At 39.7% G+C, this 16,971-nt stretch overlaps 1 protein-coding gene across 4 annotated transcripts in view; it reads left to right on the top strand.

Moving 5' to 3' along the window:
* The window catches only part of PLB1 (phospholipase B1), a 227,650-nt gene that overhangs the window by 42,296 nt on the left and 168,383 nt on the right, over positions 1-16,971 (top strand). For 2 of the 4 annotated variants that reach the window (XM_072634072.1, XM_072634073.1), the window contains exons 3-7: positions 4,607-4,665; positions 6,224-6,290; positions 8,716-8,774; positions 10,910-10,947; positions 12,075-12,118. In XM_072634072.1, coding sequence (XP_072490173.1) covers positions 4,607-4,665; positions 6,224-6,290; positions 8,716-8,774; positions 10,910-10,947; positions 12,075-12,118 — 267 coding nt within the window. Of the gene's footprint in view, positions 1-4,606; positions 4,666-6,223; positions 6,291-6,623; positions 6,910-7,196; positions 7,330-8,715; positions 8,775-10,909; positions 10,948-12,074; positions 12,119-16,971 lie in introns of those variants that run through there. The other 2 variants (XM_072634074.1, XM_072634075.1) reach the window with 2 other exon arrangements.

Below are 16,971 nucleotides of genomic sequence, written 5' to 3' on the forward strand. Positions count from 1 at the left end.
TGGTTGTATTGGGTTTGTTTGCGCAAAAACTTCAATTTAATATAATCAAAATTATCCATTTTGCACTTCATAATGTTCTCTATCTCTTCTTTGGTCCAAAATTTCTCTATTCACCATAAATCTGACAAACTATTCCTTGATCTCCTAATTTGTTTATGGTATCACTATACCTAGATCATGTATCCAGTTGGACTTTATTCTTGTGTACAGTGTCAGGTGTTGGTATGTGCACAGTTTCTGCCATGCTGTTATCCAGTTTTCCCAGCAATTTTTATCAAACAGTGAGTTCTTATCCCAAAAGCTGGGGTCCTGGGTTTATTAAACAGTAGATTGCCATATTCATTGACTACTGTGTCTTGAGTACCTAACCTATTCCACTGGTCTACCCCTCTGTTTCTTAGCCAGTACCAAGTGGTTTTGAAGATTGCTGCTTTATAATACAATTTTGAGACCTGGACTTTTTGTTCTTCCAGATGAATTTTGATACCATTTTTTGTAGCTCTAGAAAATAATTATCTGGTAGGTTAATTGGTATGGCATGGAATAAGTAAATTAATTTAGGTAGAATTGTCATTTTTGTTATATTGGCTTGGTCTAACCCATGAGCAACTGATGTTTTTCCACTTACTTAGATCTGACTTTATTTGTCTGAAAAGTGTTTTGTAATTGTGTTTATATAGTCCCTGGGTTTGTTTTGACAGGCAGATATTTTATAGTGTTTACCATAGTTTTAAATGAGATTTCTCTTTCTCTCTCTTGCTGTTCAACTTTGTTAGTAATATATAGAAATGTAAATTATTTATGTGGGTTTATTTTGTAAACTGCAACTTTGCCAAAGTTGTTTATTATTTCAAGTAGTTTTTTACTTGATACTCTGGGATTCTCTAAGTATGTCATCATATCATCTGCAAAGAATGATTACTTAGTTTCTTCTTTGCCTATTCTAATTCCTTCAATTTCTTTTTCTTATCGCTACAGCTAACATTTCTAGTACCATATTGAATAACAGTGGTGATAATGGACATCCTTGTTTCACCCTTGATCTTGCTGGAAGTGCATCTAGCTTATCCCCATTACATATAATGCTTGCTGATATGGTTTTAGGTAGATACTGTGTATTATTTTATAGAAAATTCCATCCTAAGCTCTCTAGTGTGTTCAATAGGAATGGGTGTTGTATTTTGTCAAAAGTTTTTTTCTCCATCTGTTGAGATAATTATGGTTTCTGTTAGTTTTGTTGTTGCTATGCTCAATAATACTGATAGTTTTGCTAATATTGAATCAATCCTGCCATCTTGGTATAAATCCTACCTGATTATAATGTATTATTCTTATAATAAGTTGCTGTATTATTTTTACTAATATTTAAAATTTTTGCATCTATATTCATTAGAGAAATTGGTCTATAATTTTCTTTCTCTGTTTTGGCTCTTCCTGGTTTAGTTATCAGAACCATATTTTTATCATAAAAAGAATTTGGTAGGACTCCACCAATTTTTCCAAATAGTCTATGTAGTATTGGAATTAACTGTTCTTTAAATGTTTGATTGAATTCACTTGTAAATCCATCTGGTCCTGGAGATTTTTTCCTAGGGAGTTCATTGAAGACTTGTTCAATTTCTTTCTCTGAGATGGAGTTATTTAAGTATTCACAGAGAAGGCTTCTTTTGGAGCTGAGGAAGAAAGAAAAGGCTCATGGTTAGTGGCATGGATGAGACTTATGATCTCAATGTCTTAAGAAACACTCTTTATGAACTTAGGCCAGTACCTTCTCTGCAACTTCTAAGAGGGTTGTCTAGAGCGCTGAGAGGTCACGACTTGCCTGGGGTCACACAGACAGAACCTAAACCCACATCTTCCTGGCTCCTTGGACAACTATCCACTGCAGCTTGGCTGCCTCTAGTCATAGAATACGTCTCTCTCTGGCATAAAAACAAAGCATCGATAAAACATTTTTAGAAGAAAACAAAAGAAGGACTGAAAAGGATACAAACAAAAAGCAGTTTTGTTATGAGTTTGTTAAATTTTATATGTTATATATGGAGTATATATTATACATGGAGTTCCCTCCCAAGTCTTAATATGTTTATATTAATTTATATAATTTGTATTAACACGTGTTTTATAAATATTATATAATTAATTGATAACGTTAATAAATGTTACATTATATATTTAATATATACACACTATATGTACATTCTGGTATGCATTAGCTTGCATAACAGAATACCCTGTTAATTTGGGGCTTACTGGTTTGCTTTGCTTTTCTTTGCTCTCCTGTCCTGCCCTCTCCTATCCTCTCCTCTGTTGTCTTTTCCCTTCCTGACCTGAAACCTTAAACCTACTGCACTTGAAGCCCTTAGACAGTGCATTGTGTCCCTGCCCAAATTCCGCTTAACGGCTATTTCCTGGACCCCTCCTGACTAAAGAGTGATTATTAATTGTAACTGTTGCCCTTCCCTTCCAGCTTGATTTAATTATTTGTCTTTTGCTCATTAAAGGGGTCACTCCCTGACTACTTCTTAAACAGGCCTATACACTCCCTCATCTCACCCTAAGTGAGTACCTCAATAGGCCCAAGACCAAAGAGGCCAACTTCTCCCATTGCATCCTGGGTTATCTCCAGTCATCCTGATGAATATCAGGTCACTGGATGCAGATGGCTCAGGAGAAGAAAGTGAGGTTGGTGCCCTTGCACAGCCCTCCCTCACTCAAAACAAAGTCAAGTGCAAATCATGTCATCATGATGTTATGGTTCTCTTTGAAAATGAAGAACAAACACAATTACATGTACATATATACATATATCAAGATAGATACAAACTTTATATGACAGAAATTCAGTTTCTTATATAATTTTTTTATCTTTATATATTCAAATCTTTGTGTTTGTTAATGATCACTGATTTCAAAAGGAAAAAAATAATTAGATGTACAAGACCCAGTCCTTGCCATCTGGTTGGGGAGACAAGACATGAACGAATAGTGACAGATGTTGTGGAAGGGAAAAATCTTCATTAGAGCATCACTCTAATAAATCAGGCTTAGGAAAATGTAGCAAAAAGAGTTTACTATTACATATAAGACATACATATGCACCATACATAATAGGCCTGATACTGAGCTCAGGCTCCCTTAAACTTTTATTTTCATTTTTTTGTAAATAATATTTTGGTTTTTTCCAATTACATGTAAAGATAGTTTCCAACTTTGATTTTTATAATATTTCGATTTCCAAATTTTTCTCTTCCCCTTCCCTCTCCCCAAGACAGCAAGAAAACTGATAGGTTATATATATACAAGTATGGAAACATTTCCAAGTATGGAAACATTTCCACATTAGTCATGTGAAAAAAGAAGCAGAACAAAAGGGAAAAGTTAAAAAAACCAAAACCAAAAGTGAAAATGGTATGCTTTGATCTGCATTCAGAATCCAACAGTTCTTTCTATGGATGTGGTTAGCATCTTTAGACATGAGTCTTTTGGAACTGTCTTAGATCATTTTATTGCTGAGATCTATTGCTTATGCTTTTAAAAACAAATTTTCATAACGAGAAATTCTGATGGGTTGAAATTACAAACGGGGATAAGCTAGTGTTGTATCAATATTGAGTTATGATCCAGGTACTGTGCTCATTTCTAAAGGGGATCAAAGTACCTGTGGCTGTTATACTCTGCCTGCCTGGCACATAGGGCAGGGTGTGTCATTCACCTGTGTAACCTCCGGTCATGTATATCTCTAAAGGGGATAAAAATGATGGGTATACTAGGATTTATGTGATGTAGTGGATAAATTCTTTAGTAATATGATTACATGTAGTTATGTGTTAAGGTACACAGTACTACTATGGCAACTTGCATTAAATCACATTATAGCATATGACATTTCACAATAGTCCCAGAAACAACCTCATGAGGTACACAGTACAAGTATGTTATTACTATTTTAAAGATGACAGTACAATCATCCCTTCCATGTTGTGGGGCTAGGGGTGTGGTACCCCCTTGATCTGGAGAATTCTCTTAAAAATTGTTGACCTTTTCCCTTCTCAGAGATGAAGTCTAAATTTTTTCTTTTTCTTTTGTGGGATGCTTATAGTATTGCACATATTTTATGCATTTCTGGGTTTCTTAATTTCTTCTGTCATGTGCTGACTATTATGTGCTGTCTACAAGTTTAATTTCTTATGCTGACCCATGATATATTGAAACTGATGGGGAAACTCACTACTTAGAAGGGATAGTTGCACTGATAGAGATTGCTCAAGGTTCTAGAGGTAGAAGGAGCAAAGCTAAGACTGGAACCCAGCTTTCTTAGTCTGTTATTGCTACTAAACCAAACTAGAAATTCAGAGAGGAGGGAAATCCGTGAGACTGGAGCAGTAAGGAAAAGCTTCCTAGAAGAGATGATATTTGAGAAGGTCCTTCATAGGTAGATGGAGTTTTCATAAGTAACGAGGAGCATGGTAAGTATGAGAAATGAGAATGATTGTGATGTAATGGGTCAAGGACACCAAAGAGGTCAAGCTGAGAGAGCAGAGGCTGCATGATGGGAGATCTTGCTAACTTCTACTAAAACACTGATGTTATTTTTTTCTTGCAGTGACCACAACCCAAGCTGTTCTAGGAAACCATCCCTGGGAAGAACAAACATGGCCAGAGGTGAGGGCCTTGCAGGGTATAGAGGGACATAACCAAGTCTTCAAATCAACATTCTTCTCCCTGGATCAATAAAGATGATTACGTTTCAATAATTTGTTGTATAATTTTTGTCACTTGGCCTTTACCCTTCTTAATACTGTCTCTTTGAGGGGACAACTCTCAGGAGTATCTAAAAGGGATTAGCGAATGGATCTGGTATCTCTTTGAACCTTGAGACAAGTAGGGTGACTTATTCCTATCCATCTGGGTTAAGTGTTCCAGGATACCCCCAAGGCAAGCACCTGGACTGTCAGTTCTATCTCTCTTTGTAATCAACAATTGGAGAGAGATTGACTCCAAAACATATTAATCTAAGAATTTCAGTTATTTGTATATTTTTCCTAATAATGGACTGTCCCTTTGTAACCTTTTAGTATTGTTGAAAAAATATATTTTTTTGTCAAATTAGTTCCTCCACCTACAAGTGTTCTACTATAGTTGAAATGATATGAGAAATTACTAGAAAAAAATGACAAAAACAGTAAGCGTTTATTAAGTGCCTCCAAAGCATCAGATACTGTGCTAGGCACAAAGGATAGAGAGGCAAAAAAGAAACAGTGCCTGCCCGCAGGGGCCTTATGTTCTCTTAGAGAACATAACATCCATCCATCCATCCATGCATTCAACAAGAATTTATTAAAAGTCTACCAGCCTAGCCAGGCTCTTAATTTTTAGGTGTTGGAGATTCAAAGACAAAGCAAAACAGCCACTATCATCAAAGAGCTTCCATTTTGGGGTTAGAGATGGGAGACTGACAACATGATCAGAGATCATTAAATACAAAACTTATAAAATTAATACTTGGTATTAAGGGAGGGACAAGACACTAGCAATGTTATAAAACTTGGTAAAAATAACAATAACACTTATAGCTCTTTAAGATTTGTGAAATACTATACATATCTGATTTGACCCTCACAATAGCCTTGGGAATTAGGTGCTTCTATTATCCCCATTTTATAGATGGGGAAGGTAAGGTAGAGAAAAATTGAGTGACTTTCCCAGAATCACACAGAGTAAAAGTCTGGGGCAGGATTTGAACTCAGGTTTTCCTGATTCTAAGTCTAGCCCTCTGTCCACTAGACCACTTCAAAAAGAATTCATCATTGTGAGTACTCAAATGCTTTTCCTGCCTCTTGCATTGTACTTGTCCAACATTCTTCAAGGGAGAAAAATTGTACCCTTAGGCTGAAGCTACACTGACTCTTGAGTACCCAGGGTTCATCCTGTAGCAGAAGGAACTTGCTCATAAAACTCCCCCTCTAGCAGTAAAGGCCAATAAATACAGCCTTCTAGATTTGATCTTCTTCCTCCTGCCCTACGTACCACCCTAAGGTGGTGCCTGGAGAACCACTGGCAAAAGTCTGTGGGCATATATGTTCTCCCAGCATGTGAGTGGGGCTACATATTAGGTAGCTACAGCTTCTGGAGAGAAGAATGTGGTCATCTCTTTGATCCCCTTTGTACGAGATTTCCACACAAGGTTGTTACCATTTCTGATGTTCCTTTCTCATTGCAGATCCTGCAGAATTTTACATTACCTTGCCAACTAGAGGAGATTTCATCCAGCTCTCCATCAGAGTCAGGTTAGTTCTTGAAGGATACGGCTGGGTGGGCTATTGATTTTTCATTACTATTTCACTGACTTTACTAATAGCAAATCTAGTCTCTTAGTTTCTTGGATGCTGCTAACAAATCAGCTGACTCATTCCTACTATTTATTATCGCTATTAGAGGAAGTCAAGCCAAAACTAAATGAGGGTTGAGGGTAACCAGTCTGTTGGTGAAATGTAAAGCATGTGAAGACTTCCGCTAGTGAACAGGGCAGATGAAAACTATTCGTTCCAATGGTCATGAAGGTGGCTGAAGCAGGTGTTGTGGAGTGCTTAGAGCTTAGTCAGACATGGAAGATGCCAAAGGCACCCACTGCATCCTGGGTCATTGCCAGTTGTCCTGAGTTTTGTCTTGCTACTGGACTTTGACTGTGGAAGAGAGAATGAGCCTGATGACTCTGTGCAATTCTGCCTTACTTAAGTCTAATTCATGCTTAAATCAAGATGTCACCCACCCATCATCCATTATTTTACCACAACTTTCTGATGTCATCGGTCCTCTTAGAAAATGAAGGACAAACAGCAGCCATCAGAGCAGTTATCCAAGACTGTCACAGAAAGAACTAAACCAGCATGAACCCTCCAGTTTTTGGTCTGAATGGGGGATCTTATCTATCTTTCTTTCCTGTGAATTGAAAATTACTGAGATGTTTGTGATCATTCACTATGTTCCATACCAGTGGTTCTTAGTTCTTAAACTTTTTGGTCTTGAGATGTATTTGTACTTTTAAAAATTATTTAAGACCCTCTAAGAGTTATTTAATTTATGTACTATATCTATTGATACTTGCCACATTAGAAGTTAAAATGTCCGTTATGCAAATGAGGATTCCCCAGATCACACAGTTCTAGAGATTGGCCTTTGCCTCTCTTCTACCAGAGTTTAAAATAGAAAGTCAGTTGAGTAGCCTGCCTTCTCCATCCCTTTCAAGAGTTCCATTGTTTTAGGAGTTTTCCATCATGAATTAGCTTTTTCTAGACATCTCACTTCCATTTAATTCCACTCACATCAGTTAAGTGCCTACTCCTTGCTTAAAAAAAAAAGACTTAAAAAAATGACTAGTTTCTGCCCTCAAGATGCTTATATTCTGTTGGAGGGATTACAAGTACACCTAATATGATGACAACTGTTTTTCACCTGGCCACTGAGAGGATGAAAGCTACTTCACAAAAATTTGTTCGATGAATTGATTTGTTCTCTATCAATCTTTAATTACTGAGAATTTCCAAGTTATTGTATAGTTATATGATGACTTTGATCTAGTAAAGCAAACTCCTTGGGGACAAAGTGGCTTCTTTTTAAGTTTTCCCTTTTTATTTCCCATAACATAGCCTATGTCAATGGTCTTCATTAAGATTCACTTTTTGAAAATAATAGTGACTTAATCATATAGAAGTTACAGATGTGTTTCATTTGCATATAGTTTACTTTGGAACACATCATTTTTTATATACTGTCTACTCTTAGGCAGTCTTTAAGTTATCATCTTGTCAGGTCCTCGTTAGGAAGAAGACATCATGATGTGGTGGAAAGATCATTTAACTTAGGATCCTGGGACTTGAGTTTGAATCTCAGCTTTGTCCCTCACCAAGTTATTTGGTTATTTGGGCAAGTTATTTCACTTCTCAGCCTCAGTTTCCTCATTTGCAAAATGAGAAAGTTGCACTAGATCACATGGGGTGGGAAGGTCCCCTTCTGGTTCTAAAGGTATGGAATGTCATTAAATGGTTATCACTTAAATTATTTCCTTATGATCACTGACTTATGATCCATCCCTCCAGAATGTATTGGGGTGGCGTAGGAGGAAGGAAGGAATAGAAAGGATGAGAGTAAAAAGAGAGGGGAAGATGAAAGGAAAAGAATGAGTGGGGACTGGTCAGGAACTGTGAGACATAGAGCTAAGAGCCGGGGACACACACACACACACACACACACACACACACACACACACACACACACACACACACACACACACACACACACGCCCTGAGAGATCTTTGGTGGTTGACTAGTTTGAAGAATGAAAGTCTAGCTCCTCTCTGGGGAGGAATGATTAATTTGCCCTTCCGGGTTCCATTGTCCTGTGCTTACTCATTTCTTGCCCTGGCTTAGAATATTTTTAAAATCTAGAGTGAGAAGGAACCTCAGAAGCCCCCCTCATTTTACAGTTGAGGAAAATGAGGCTCAGAGAGGTTGTGACTTGCCCAAGGTCACACAGGTGGTAAATGTCGCTGGTGAGAGTTGAATTCAGATCTTGATGATCCTAATCTCTGCATTCTCTATGCTGCCTCCTTCCTCTAATTCTAAGCACCAGTTCTTGTGAGGATTGGGTTTTCTGCATGAATTTACCTGGGAATGTGATTCTATACCTCCTAAACGGTATTCTTGCCTTCACAGTTCATGCTCTGAGAATCTCTGACATCAAAGTTGTTGGGGCCATTGGGAACTTGGAGATGGTAAGTACATAAAACAGCTAGGGAGCTAGGGGAAGGATCCAGGCTTAGAATGGATGATAATCATGTCTACAAACCTGAAAACAAGACTAAGCACTGAACAATGGCCTTACAGTTGATAAGACTGAATCTGAGACAGAGGAAGCAACCTGTTCAAGGTCACGCAGATAGTAAATGACACAATCAGGATTCATAGAATCATGGATCTAGAACTAGAAAGGAACCCAGAGGTCATGTAGTCAAGCCCTCTCATTTTACAGATAAGGAAACCGAGGCCCAGAGAAGGAAAGGTCCCCAAGGTCACACAGGTAGTAATAAATGGTAGGGCAGGGACTTGAACCCGGTTCCTCCAACTCCAAACCCAGTGTTCTTTCCAATGTATTCTTTCTCCCATTTCCCAAACTCTGGGGAAGGGATAACCAACAGACAATTTTAGAAAATTCCCATTAGCTAGAATGGAAGCTGACAGCTTCCTGCCCCCCTTACTGTATGGTAAGAAATGGAATTTGTGTGTGTGTACGCTAGAAGTTTATAAATATATATGTATATACACACGTATGTAGAGGGAGAAAGAACACTGGGAGTTTATAAATATATAGATATGCATGCACAAACATCTGTTGTGTATGTGTGTGTATATAAATATATATATCTGTATGTATATATTCATATATATTTATAAAATGAGAGAATGAAGGAATGAATGAACACTGGAAGTTTACAAATATATATATACATATATGTACATGTATGTGTCTATCAATGCAGGTGTTGTCTGGGGTTGTGGGGGGATGGAGAAGGTGGGGATTGTTATTGGGAAAGATACAGAAGCAGAGATTGAAATAATTAAGGGGAAAAATTTTGATTTTCCAAAGCCATTTGTGGATAATACTAATTACTAATTAGATTTCAGAGCCTAGGAACTGCACTAAGCTTTGGTTATGTATTTTCCCACCATGCCAGTGACTTCAGGAAGGATAGTCTTACAAAACCCAGTTCTTTCTACTTAAGCCAGTATAGTAAGTTCCTCCTTCCACTTGACCCCTGCCACTCCTTTTCCGACTTTGTGCATGCACACGCATGCACACACACAGAGTCTCTGGAAGGGAAGGGAAGCAGCTCCCTCTCCCCTGCTGTTCTTGAACAGGGCTGAGCTGACAGGTCTTGTCAATCAGGCCCCCTTTCTTTCTGTTTGAGCCTGGGGGCTGTCATCTCCATTGAGCAGAGTAGTTAGCTCCCCAGTGACTCTCCCAGAGAGACCAGAGCTGGAATCCTTAATGGGGACCTGATTTTGCGTTCCCACTAGAAGGCTGTTGCTTGGTTTCTGCCTCTCCGTCAGGCCTTGAGTGGAGAGCTCAGGCAGGGACCTTCACACTCATCAAGAGTCATCACCAGCTTTGGTCAGACCTGAAGCCTGATGACTTTGGACCTCACTCTAAAGAAATCAAGTTGTGGAAAAGTACTACATCATTTTTTTTAAAGAAGAAAATAAAGTACTGCAATTAAAAAAAAAATACTTACAGTCTTTTCATGATGATACTAGTACATAAATCAGTCAGCTACTTAGTACTTATAAAGCACCTACTGTGTGTTAGGCAGTGATCCTCATCACTGTATTCACTGAGTATTTACTGAGGATACAAAGAAATCAAAGAATCTCAAGAGTCTGAAGGAATCCCAGAGGCCATCGAGTTCCATCTGTTCCTGAGCAAAAATCCCCTCCCTAACACAACTGAATTATGATCAGAATCTAAGGCATACAATAGTCAATGAATCCTTGTTAACTGACTGAGGCAGTTTTGGTAAAGTGAGGCCCAGAAAAGGGAGGGGTATGAGTCAGCCAAGGTTACACAGCTGATTAGCAATGACAAAGCCAGGACTGGACACCTGGGCCTCCTGATTTCCCGTCTCATTGCTTCCTCCACTTCACATAGGCATCTGGTAAGAAGAGGCAGGTGGCCATTCCCTCCCTTCCTCCCAAGCACAGGGTGCCACTGACCCTTTTCTGGATCCCAGGGGTTCTTCTCCTTCCTTCAGGAAGCTAGTTGAGTTCAGAAAGGAACTGAAGCTTAGAATTTGCCTCTTCATGATTGCTATAAACCTTTGATGGGATGATTCATCTCCTGTGTCTTTTCCAGACCCCAGATGCAAGGATGATCCTGAAACAGCAAAAATGGTAACTGGGAATTGTTGGCATGTTTGTGACAATCTGTGGCTATTGCTATTGCCATCCACGATGGCACAGGCTTCATGTTACCTTGGGGGCATTATCACCAGGTAGAACTGGGGTCACTCTGATGGGGTCAGAGAAGTGATGGGCTCTGGGGTGGGAGGGGAGGAAGGGGTTGGATCTAGAATCATAGAATTCCAGAGTCAAAAGGGATCTCAAAGTCCCACTGTTACAGCCCATGTCTGAACAAGAATCCCTACCATCTCCATGTCCAGCAAATAAATGGTCAGACCTCCAGGGACGGAGAACCCTTCCTCACCTTTCTCGCAGTGTTATTCTGGGAAGAAAGCCGTAAAGCCCTATACGTTTGAGTTGTTGTTTCCCAAGTCAAGCCAGTCCATTTTGGTGCAGCTTCAATTATAGGAAAATCTTTTCTGATAAGAAGTTAAAATTTGTCTCTTTGTAATTTCCATCCATTCCTCAAGAAGTCTCTTCCTTCCATATAGCAGTCCTTCAGATAGAAGTACAGTGTATGGTCTGATTAAGGCAGAGATCAGGAGAGCTATCTCAATGGCTCTCTTCATGCAACCTAAGATTGCATTAGCAAGGCTGTTCTACCAGACTGTTGACTTATACTGAGCAGGTAGTCCTCTAAAAACCCCAGATCGTTTTCAAACTGCTGTCTGAACATGCCTCCTCCATCTTGTACTTCTGAAGTCATTTTCTTTAACCCAAATAAAATACATTTATCCTTATTAAATTTCTTATTAATATCTTTAACCCAATTTTCCAAGCTGTCAAGATCTATGTCCTATCCCCATCATCCAGTGTGTTATGTATCACATCATCTACAGATTTGATAAGGATGCTATCTGATTTTATCCAAGTCATCATTAAAAACCAAGCAGATGCCCTCTTAATAGCTCACTTTAAGAATCAGACTAGTTCTCTGTCTCCAGGCACATGCTGACTAGTCCTTAGTGTTTGAGGATAAACCTAGAACCTAGTATTCTGGGCTGGGGTTAAATCCAGAAATGCTTTAAAATATAAAGCCAAGCAATACCGTGATTATATTGGATTGCAGATGATAAATATATCAAATATGATAATTCTGTCTTTACTTCATTTTGTAGGACTGAGAGAAACCAAATGCAGACATGCACACAAGTGGTGACAGGTAAGGCCTCTCTACTCCCATGCAGTCCTAATGACCTTTTCTTCCCAATCTATTAATCAGTCAATCAACAAACATTTCTTAAGTGCCTCCTGTGTTCCAGGTGCTGTAGAATGTCCAAGCTGAAGTGGGCCTTAGAGATCCCTTAGTTCAATGTCCTCTTTTAACAGATAAAGAAGCAGAGACCCAGAAAGGTGAAAGGACTAACGTTAATTCAAATATGCAGTGCTTTAAAGCTTTCTTCCCAGAATAACACTGTGCAAAAGGCAGTGCTGTGGAGTCATTTCAGTCGTGTTTTGATTGTCAGTGACTCCAGTTGGGGTTTTCTTGGCAAAAATACTGGAGTGGTTTGCCATTTCCTTCTCCAGCTCATGTTATAGATGAGGGAACTGAGGGAAACAGAGTAACAGGATTAAGTGACTTGCCCAGGGTCATGCAGCTAGTAAGTGTCTGAGGCCAGATTTGAAATCAGGAGGAAGAGCCTCCTGACTTCAGGCCAGGTACTCTATCCACTGTGCCACCCAGCTGCCCCAAGGGAGGTGGCAGGAACATCATGTTATCCCTATTTGACAGATGAGAGAATTGAGACTGAGAAGTTGTATCTGATCCATATCATACAAATTCAATAAGAATTGCCAGCATTTATATATATTTTTAAGGTTTGCAAGGTACTGCACACACTTATCTCATTTAATTCTCCCAATAATACTAGGAGGTAGATGCTGTTATCCCCACTTATAGATGAAGAAAGTGAAGCAAACAGATTAAGTGACTTTTCCAAGGTCACACAGCTAGGAAGTATCTGAGGCTGAATTTGAACTCAGGTCTTTCTCACTCTGGGTCCAGCCCTCTATTTACTACATCATCAACTGCTTCTATCTGAGATTTCTCTTCCAAATCTCTTCACTGAATCCAAATCCAGTCCACTGTTCACTATGCCATATACATTCTCATGACACAATCATGGGATTCTGAGCTGGAAAGGGACCTCAGCAATCATCTGGGCCAGTCCCCCTCATTTTATAGAACAGGAAACTGAAACCCAGAGAGTTAAAATGACTTGCCCTGGGACATATATGTAGTAAGTACTAGAGCTGGGATTTAAACCCATTTTCCCAGAGTGCCAGCCAAGCCATCAGTCCTCTATTTAAATTCAATATAGTACTAGGACATCTAAAAATGAAAAAAAAATCTGGGGGGGCAGGAAATTTTACCTTCAAAATTTGCAGTTTACTTGGTTAATTGCCAATTAACTAACTCAAACATTTATTGAGTACCTACTATGTGCCAGGCATTGGACTAGATGCTTTCCAAATATTCTTATTGTCAGTGCGCGAGGGGTTGAAGTGAGCTAGAGATGTTGGGGGAAGGGCAACTAAGATGTCTCCTAGGAGGAGCCTGGGAAGAGTCTGACAAAACTTTCCAGACTTCATATTTTTGTGTGGGCCCTGGGGCACAAGGGGTAGGAAGAGACTGAAGCTGCCTTAGGAGGTATTTTTGTCCTCCAGCTGCAAAGGCAATGGCCCTGATTTGCATGATTTCTGAAGAATATTTCTTTAGTTTGTCTTTTGATACCTTGTGCATATAAAAGAGCATTGCATAGCAGAGTACCAGCCTCCTCCCTTAGCTGAAAGATCCCTGGGATTTGGGCAGGGCCGATCAGTTGGTCACCCTGAGATTTAGACCCCAGAAGTACTCAGCCAGAAGTGCCAGGGAGTCTGACAGCATCAGAGGACCCTTGGTTTAGAGGTGGAAGGAACCCTAGCTATCATCTATACTGTGTACCCTCCACATTTTATGGAATGAGGCTGCAGATGAATGGACTTACAGGATTACAGCTCTACAGCTGGAAGGGACCTTTGCTCTCATCTATCTAGTTCAACCTCACTTTACAAGAGAGAAAACTGAAGCCAAGGCCCCAGGTCACACATTAAGTAAATAGAAGAGTCAGAGTTTGAACCCAGGTCTTCTGACTCCAAATCCAGAAGTCTTTTCATTGTATTTAGCTGCTTCCCATAAACACAAAGGTGCCAAGAGACCAGCATGCCAAACGCAGGCTACTAGTGAAGCTTGAGGCTTTTTAAACACAAGTTTTGCCCCCACAAATGAGCCTAATAGTTTTTCACTTCATTTACAGGGATGGGGAAATTGTGGCCTCAAGTGCAGCCCTCTAGGTCCTCAGGTGCGGCCCTTTGACAGTATATGAAGTTTAGATTCAGTTAAAGGGCTGCACCTGAGGACCTAGAGGGTTGCACATGGCCTTGAGGCCGCAGGTTCCCCACCTCTCTAGCCCAATACTTTTTTCCCTCCTCACATCATCGATGAGAATTTTGACACAGGTAGTAAGTATCAAACTCAGGTCCTTTGACCTCCGTACCACCTGTCTGCTTTTCAAGGGCTTACAGTGGAATGCCTGGCTGAAGGAATTTCACTTGCCATGTTATAGTCAATTCAACAACAAACATTCCCACCTATTTCCATAAGGAAAGCAGAATGAGTTTGAGTTTTCCTGAAGTCTCAGAGACCTTGACCTAAGCTCTGGCCTGGCAAGGAAGCCACAACAGGGAGCCCAGTGAGGGGATATATGCTGGAGTTTTCATCTTTGCCTTAGTATAAAATAGCTACTTAGAGCTTTGTCTGTCTGACTTGGGGCACTCTGTGAGCTCCAATTGGATTGTTACACAACAGATAGTTCCCCTGATCCTCTCATCACCAAAGGAGGTGTCCCAGCTGCACATCTATCTTTATTTCTTGCTTCGTAAGCACCCAGCCTTATACAGGAATCAGCTATTGAGATCCCATCGTAGGCGTGAGTTTGGCTTCTCTGTAGTTTAGGGGGGAAAGTAATAATAGCTAACATTTACATAGTCCTTACTGTGTGCCAGGCACTGTGCTAAGGGCTTTACAATCACTATCTTTTTCCTCACAACGCTGGGAGGTAGGTACTATGGTTGTCTCCATTTTATAGATGAGGGAGCTGAAGCAAACAAGAGGGTAAGTGACTTCCTCAGTCACCCAGCTAGGAAGTATCTGAGGCTGAATTGGAGCTCATATCTTCCTGACTCTAGACACAGTGCTCTACATACTACAATGCCCAATGACCCTTAGGAAAGGACTGGACTTTGGAGTTAGGAGCTTTGGGTGGAGTCTTTCCTCTGTCACTTCTAGCTGCATGACCTTAAGCGAATCATTTAGCCTCTCTGGCCCTCGTTTCCTCATCTGTAAACTATAAAAATTTGTCCTTTCTAGCTCTAACATTCCATATTTTATTATAAGACACAACATTGATTAGGGATGATGGAAGACTGGCTCCTTCAAAGGAGAGTCAATTTAAAATCTGTCTTGTGGGGAAAAACTTGACTATCCAAACTGGAAGAACTGATTCCTGTTTGGGAAGCTAAGATGAGAATTCCAAAAGCTCTAGGCAAGCCAGAGGAATTGGAAAATCAGTAGAGTGAAGGTCAGGTGGGGTGAACCACAAAGTGGTATACTTAGGAACTGGATAAATATAATGATTGTTCAAATCCGTATTAAAAAAATGGTGGGTCATAGTGAACAACAAGCTGATTATAAGTTAGGAAAATAATATCCATGCCTTTCCTTTACAAAACATCTTTCTTTGAAGAGCATTCGCATATATAGATAACCTCTTGGTCTTAGCTTGAAGTGTAGTAAAAATGTTTCCTAGGTTAATTCCTTCTTTTGCTCTTAAGTCTACAAAGCATAAGCACAGAGGACACACATGTCTTTCACTGTGACTATTCTATTGTGTTCTTGGTATATTTTGTGTACATACATAACAGAAATGTATATATTTGCATACACATATATGTAGATGTATATACATATGCATGCATATGTGTCTATGTGTATTCCTTAGCTGAGAGTCCTGTCTTGACTATATCCAATGCATTTAGTATTCCTCAACCATGAGGCAAAAGGTATCTTTCATTTATAGGTCAGAGAAACAGATTGATGACTGCTAGTGATGAAGCCAAAAAGGGTTAATCAACTAGTCCAAGAATGTGAATTTATTGTTAATGTACAGAGGAAAGATTGAAATAGAGGTTTCCTGATTCCAGCCCAACTCTTCTCCCTATTCTGTGACCTGTAGAGCTTCAACTGTCTAAGATGAGCTTAATGCAGTTCTGCAGACTAATAGGGAAAGAAATTTAAGTGACCTTTAAAATCCCCTTTTACACAATTTCCCCTAAATACATTGGGTGCAACTGGACAGGGACAAGAAGGAAAAAAAATAACAGAAGAGATAAGCATTGTGGAGGTGTCGTTCTTTCTCTTCATCCAGCTCTTTGAAAGCTTTGCCTCCATTTCTCCTGGGAGCAAGATGTAGCTTACTATTTCTGAAAGTACTATTTTTAGCCATCCTCTGGCACAATCAGCACCCGGTCATGTTCTCTATGTACATGTACTCCCTGAAACTCTCCTTACTGTCATTCTTTGGAGGGAGGAAGGGAGCTGAGGAATGACAAGTTCTATGCCTAGAGATGGTCACTGTGTCTAGTACTGATTTTTTTCATCTTCAAGAGATGACTGCGAGGCCAATTCTGTAGCTACTGCAGGGGAGGATCCCTACCAGTGACAAGGGAGGGAAGGACAGAAAAGAGAGACAGAATTTCAGACTGCTGCGTTAGATGAGGTACTGCCTAAGAGTATTAGGAAGTTCAAAGTCATGTCTTATGAAGACTGGAAGAAGAGACTGGAGGGGTTTAGCCTGAAGAAGAAAACAATTGGGCAGTCTGGGAGACAGGACTTTATAATTGACTTTTTGTATTTGAAGGACCTTTAATGGAAAAAGGCCTAGACTTGTTCCTCTTGGTGTCAGAAAGCAGAACTAG

The sequence above is a fragment of the Notamacropus eugenii genome, chromosome 1 (genome assembly GCF_028372415.1).
Source record: "Notamacropus eugenii isolate mMacEug1 chromosome 1, mMacEug1.pri_v2, whole genome shotgun sequence".
In the NCBI taxonomy this organism is placed as follows: Eukaryota; Metazoa; Chordata; class Mammalia; order Diprotodontia; family Macropodidae; genus Notamacropus; species Notamacropus eugenii.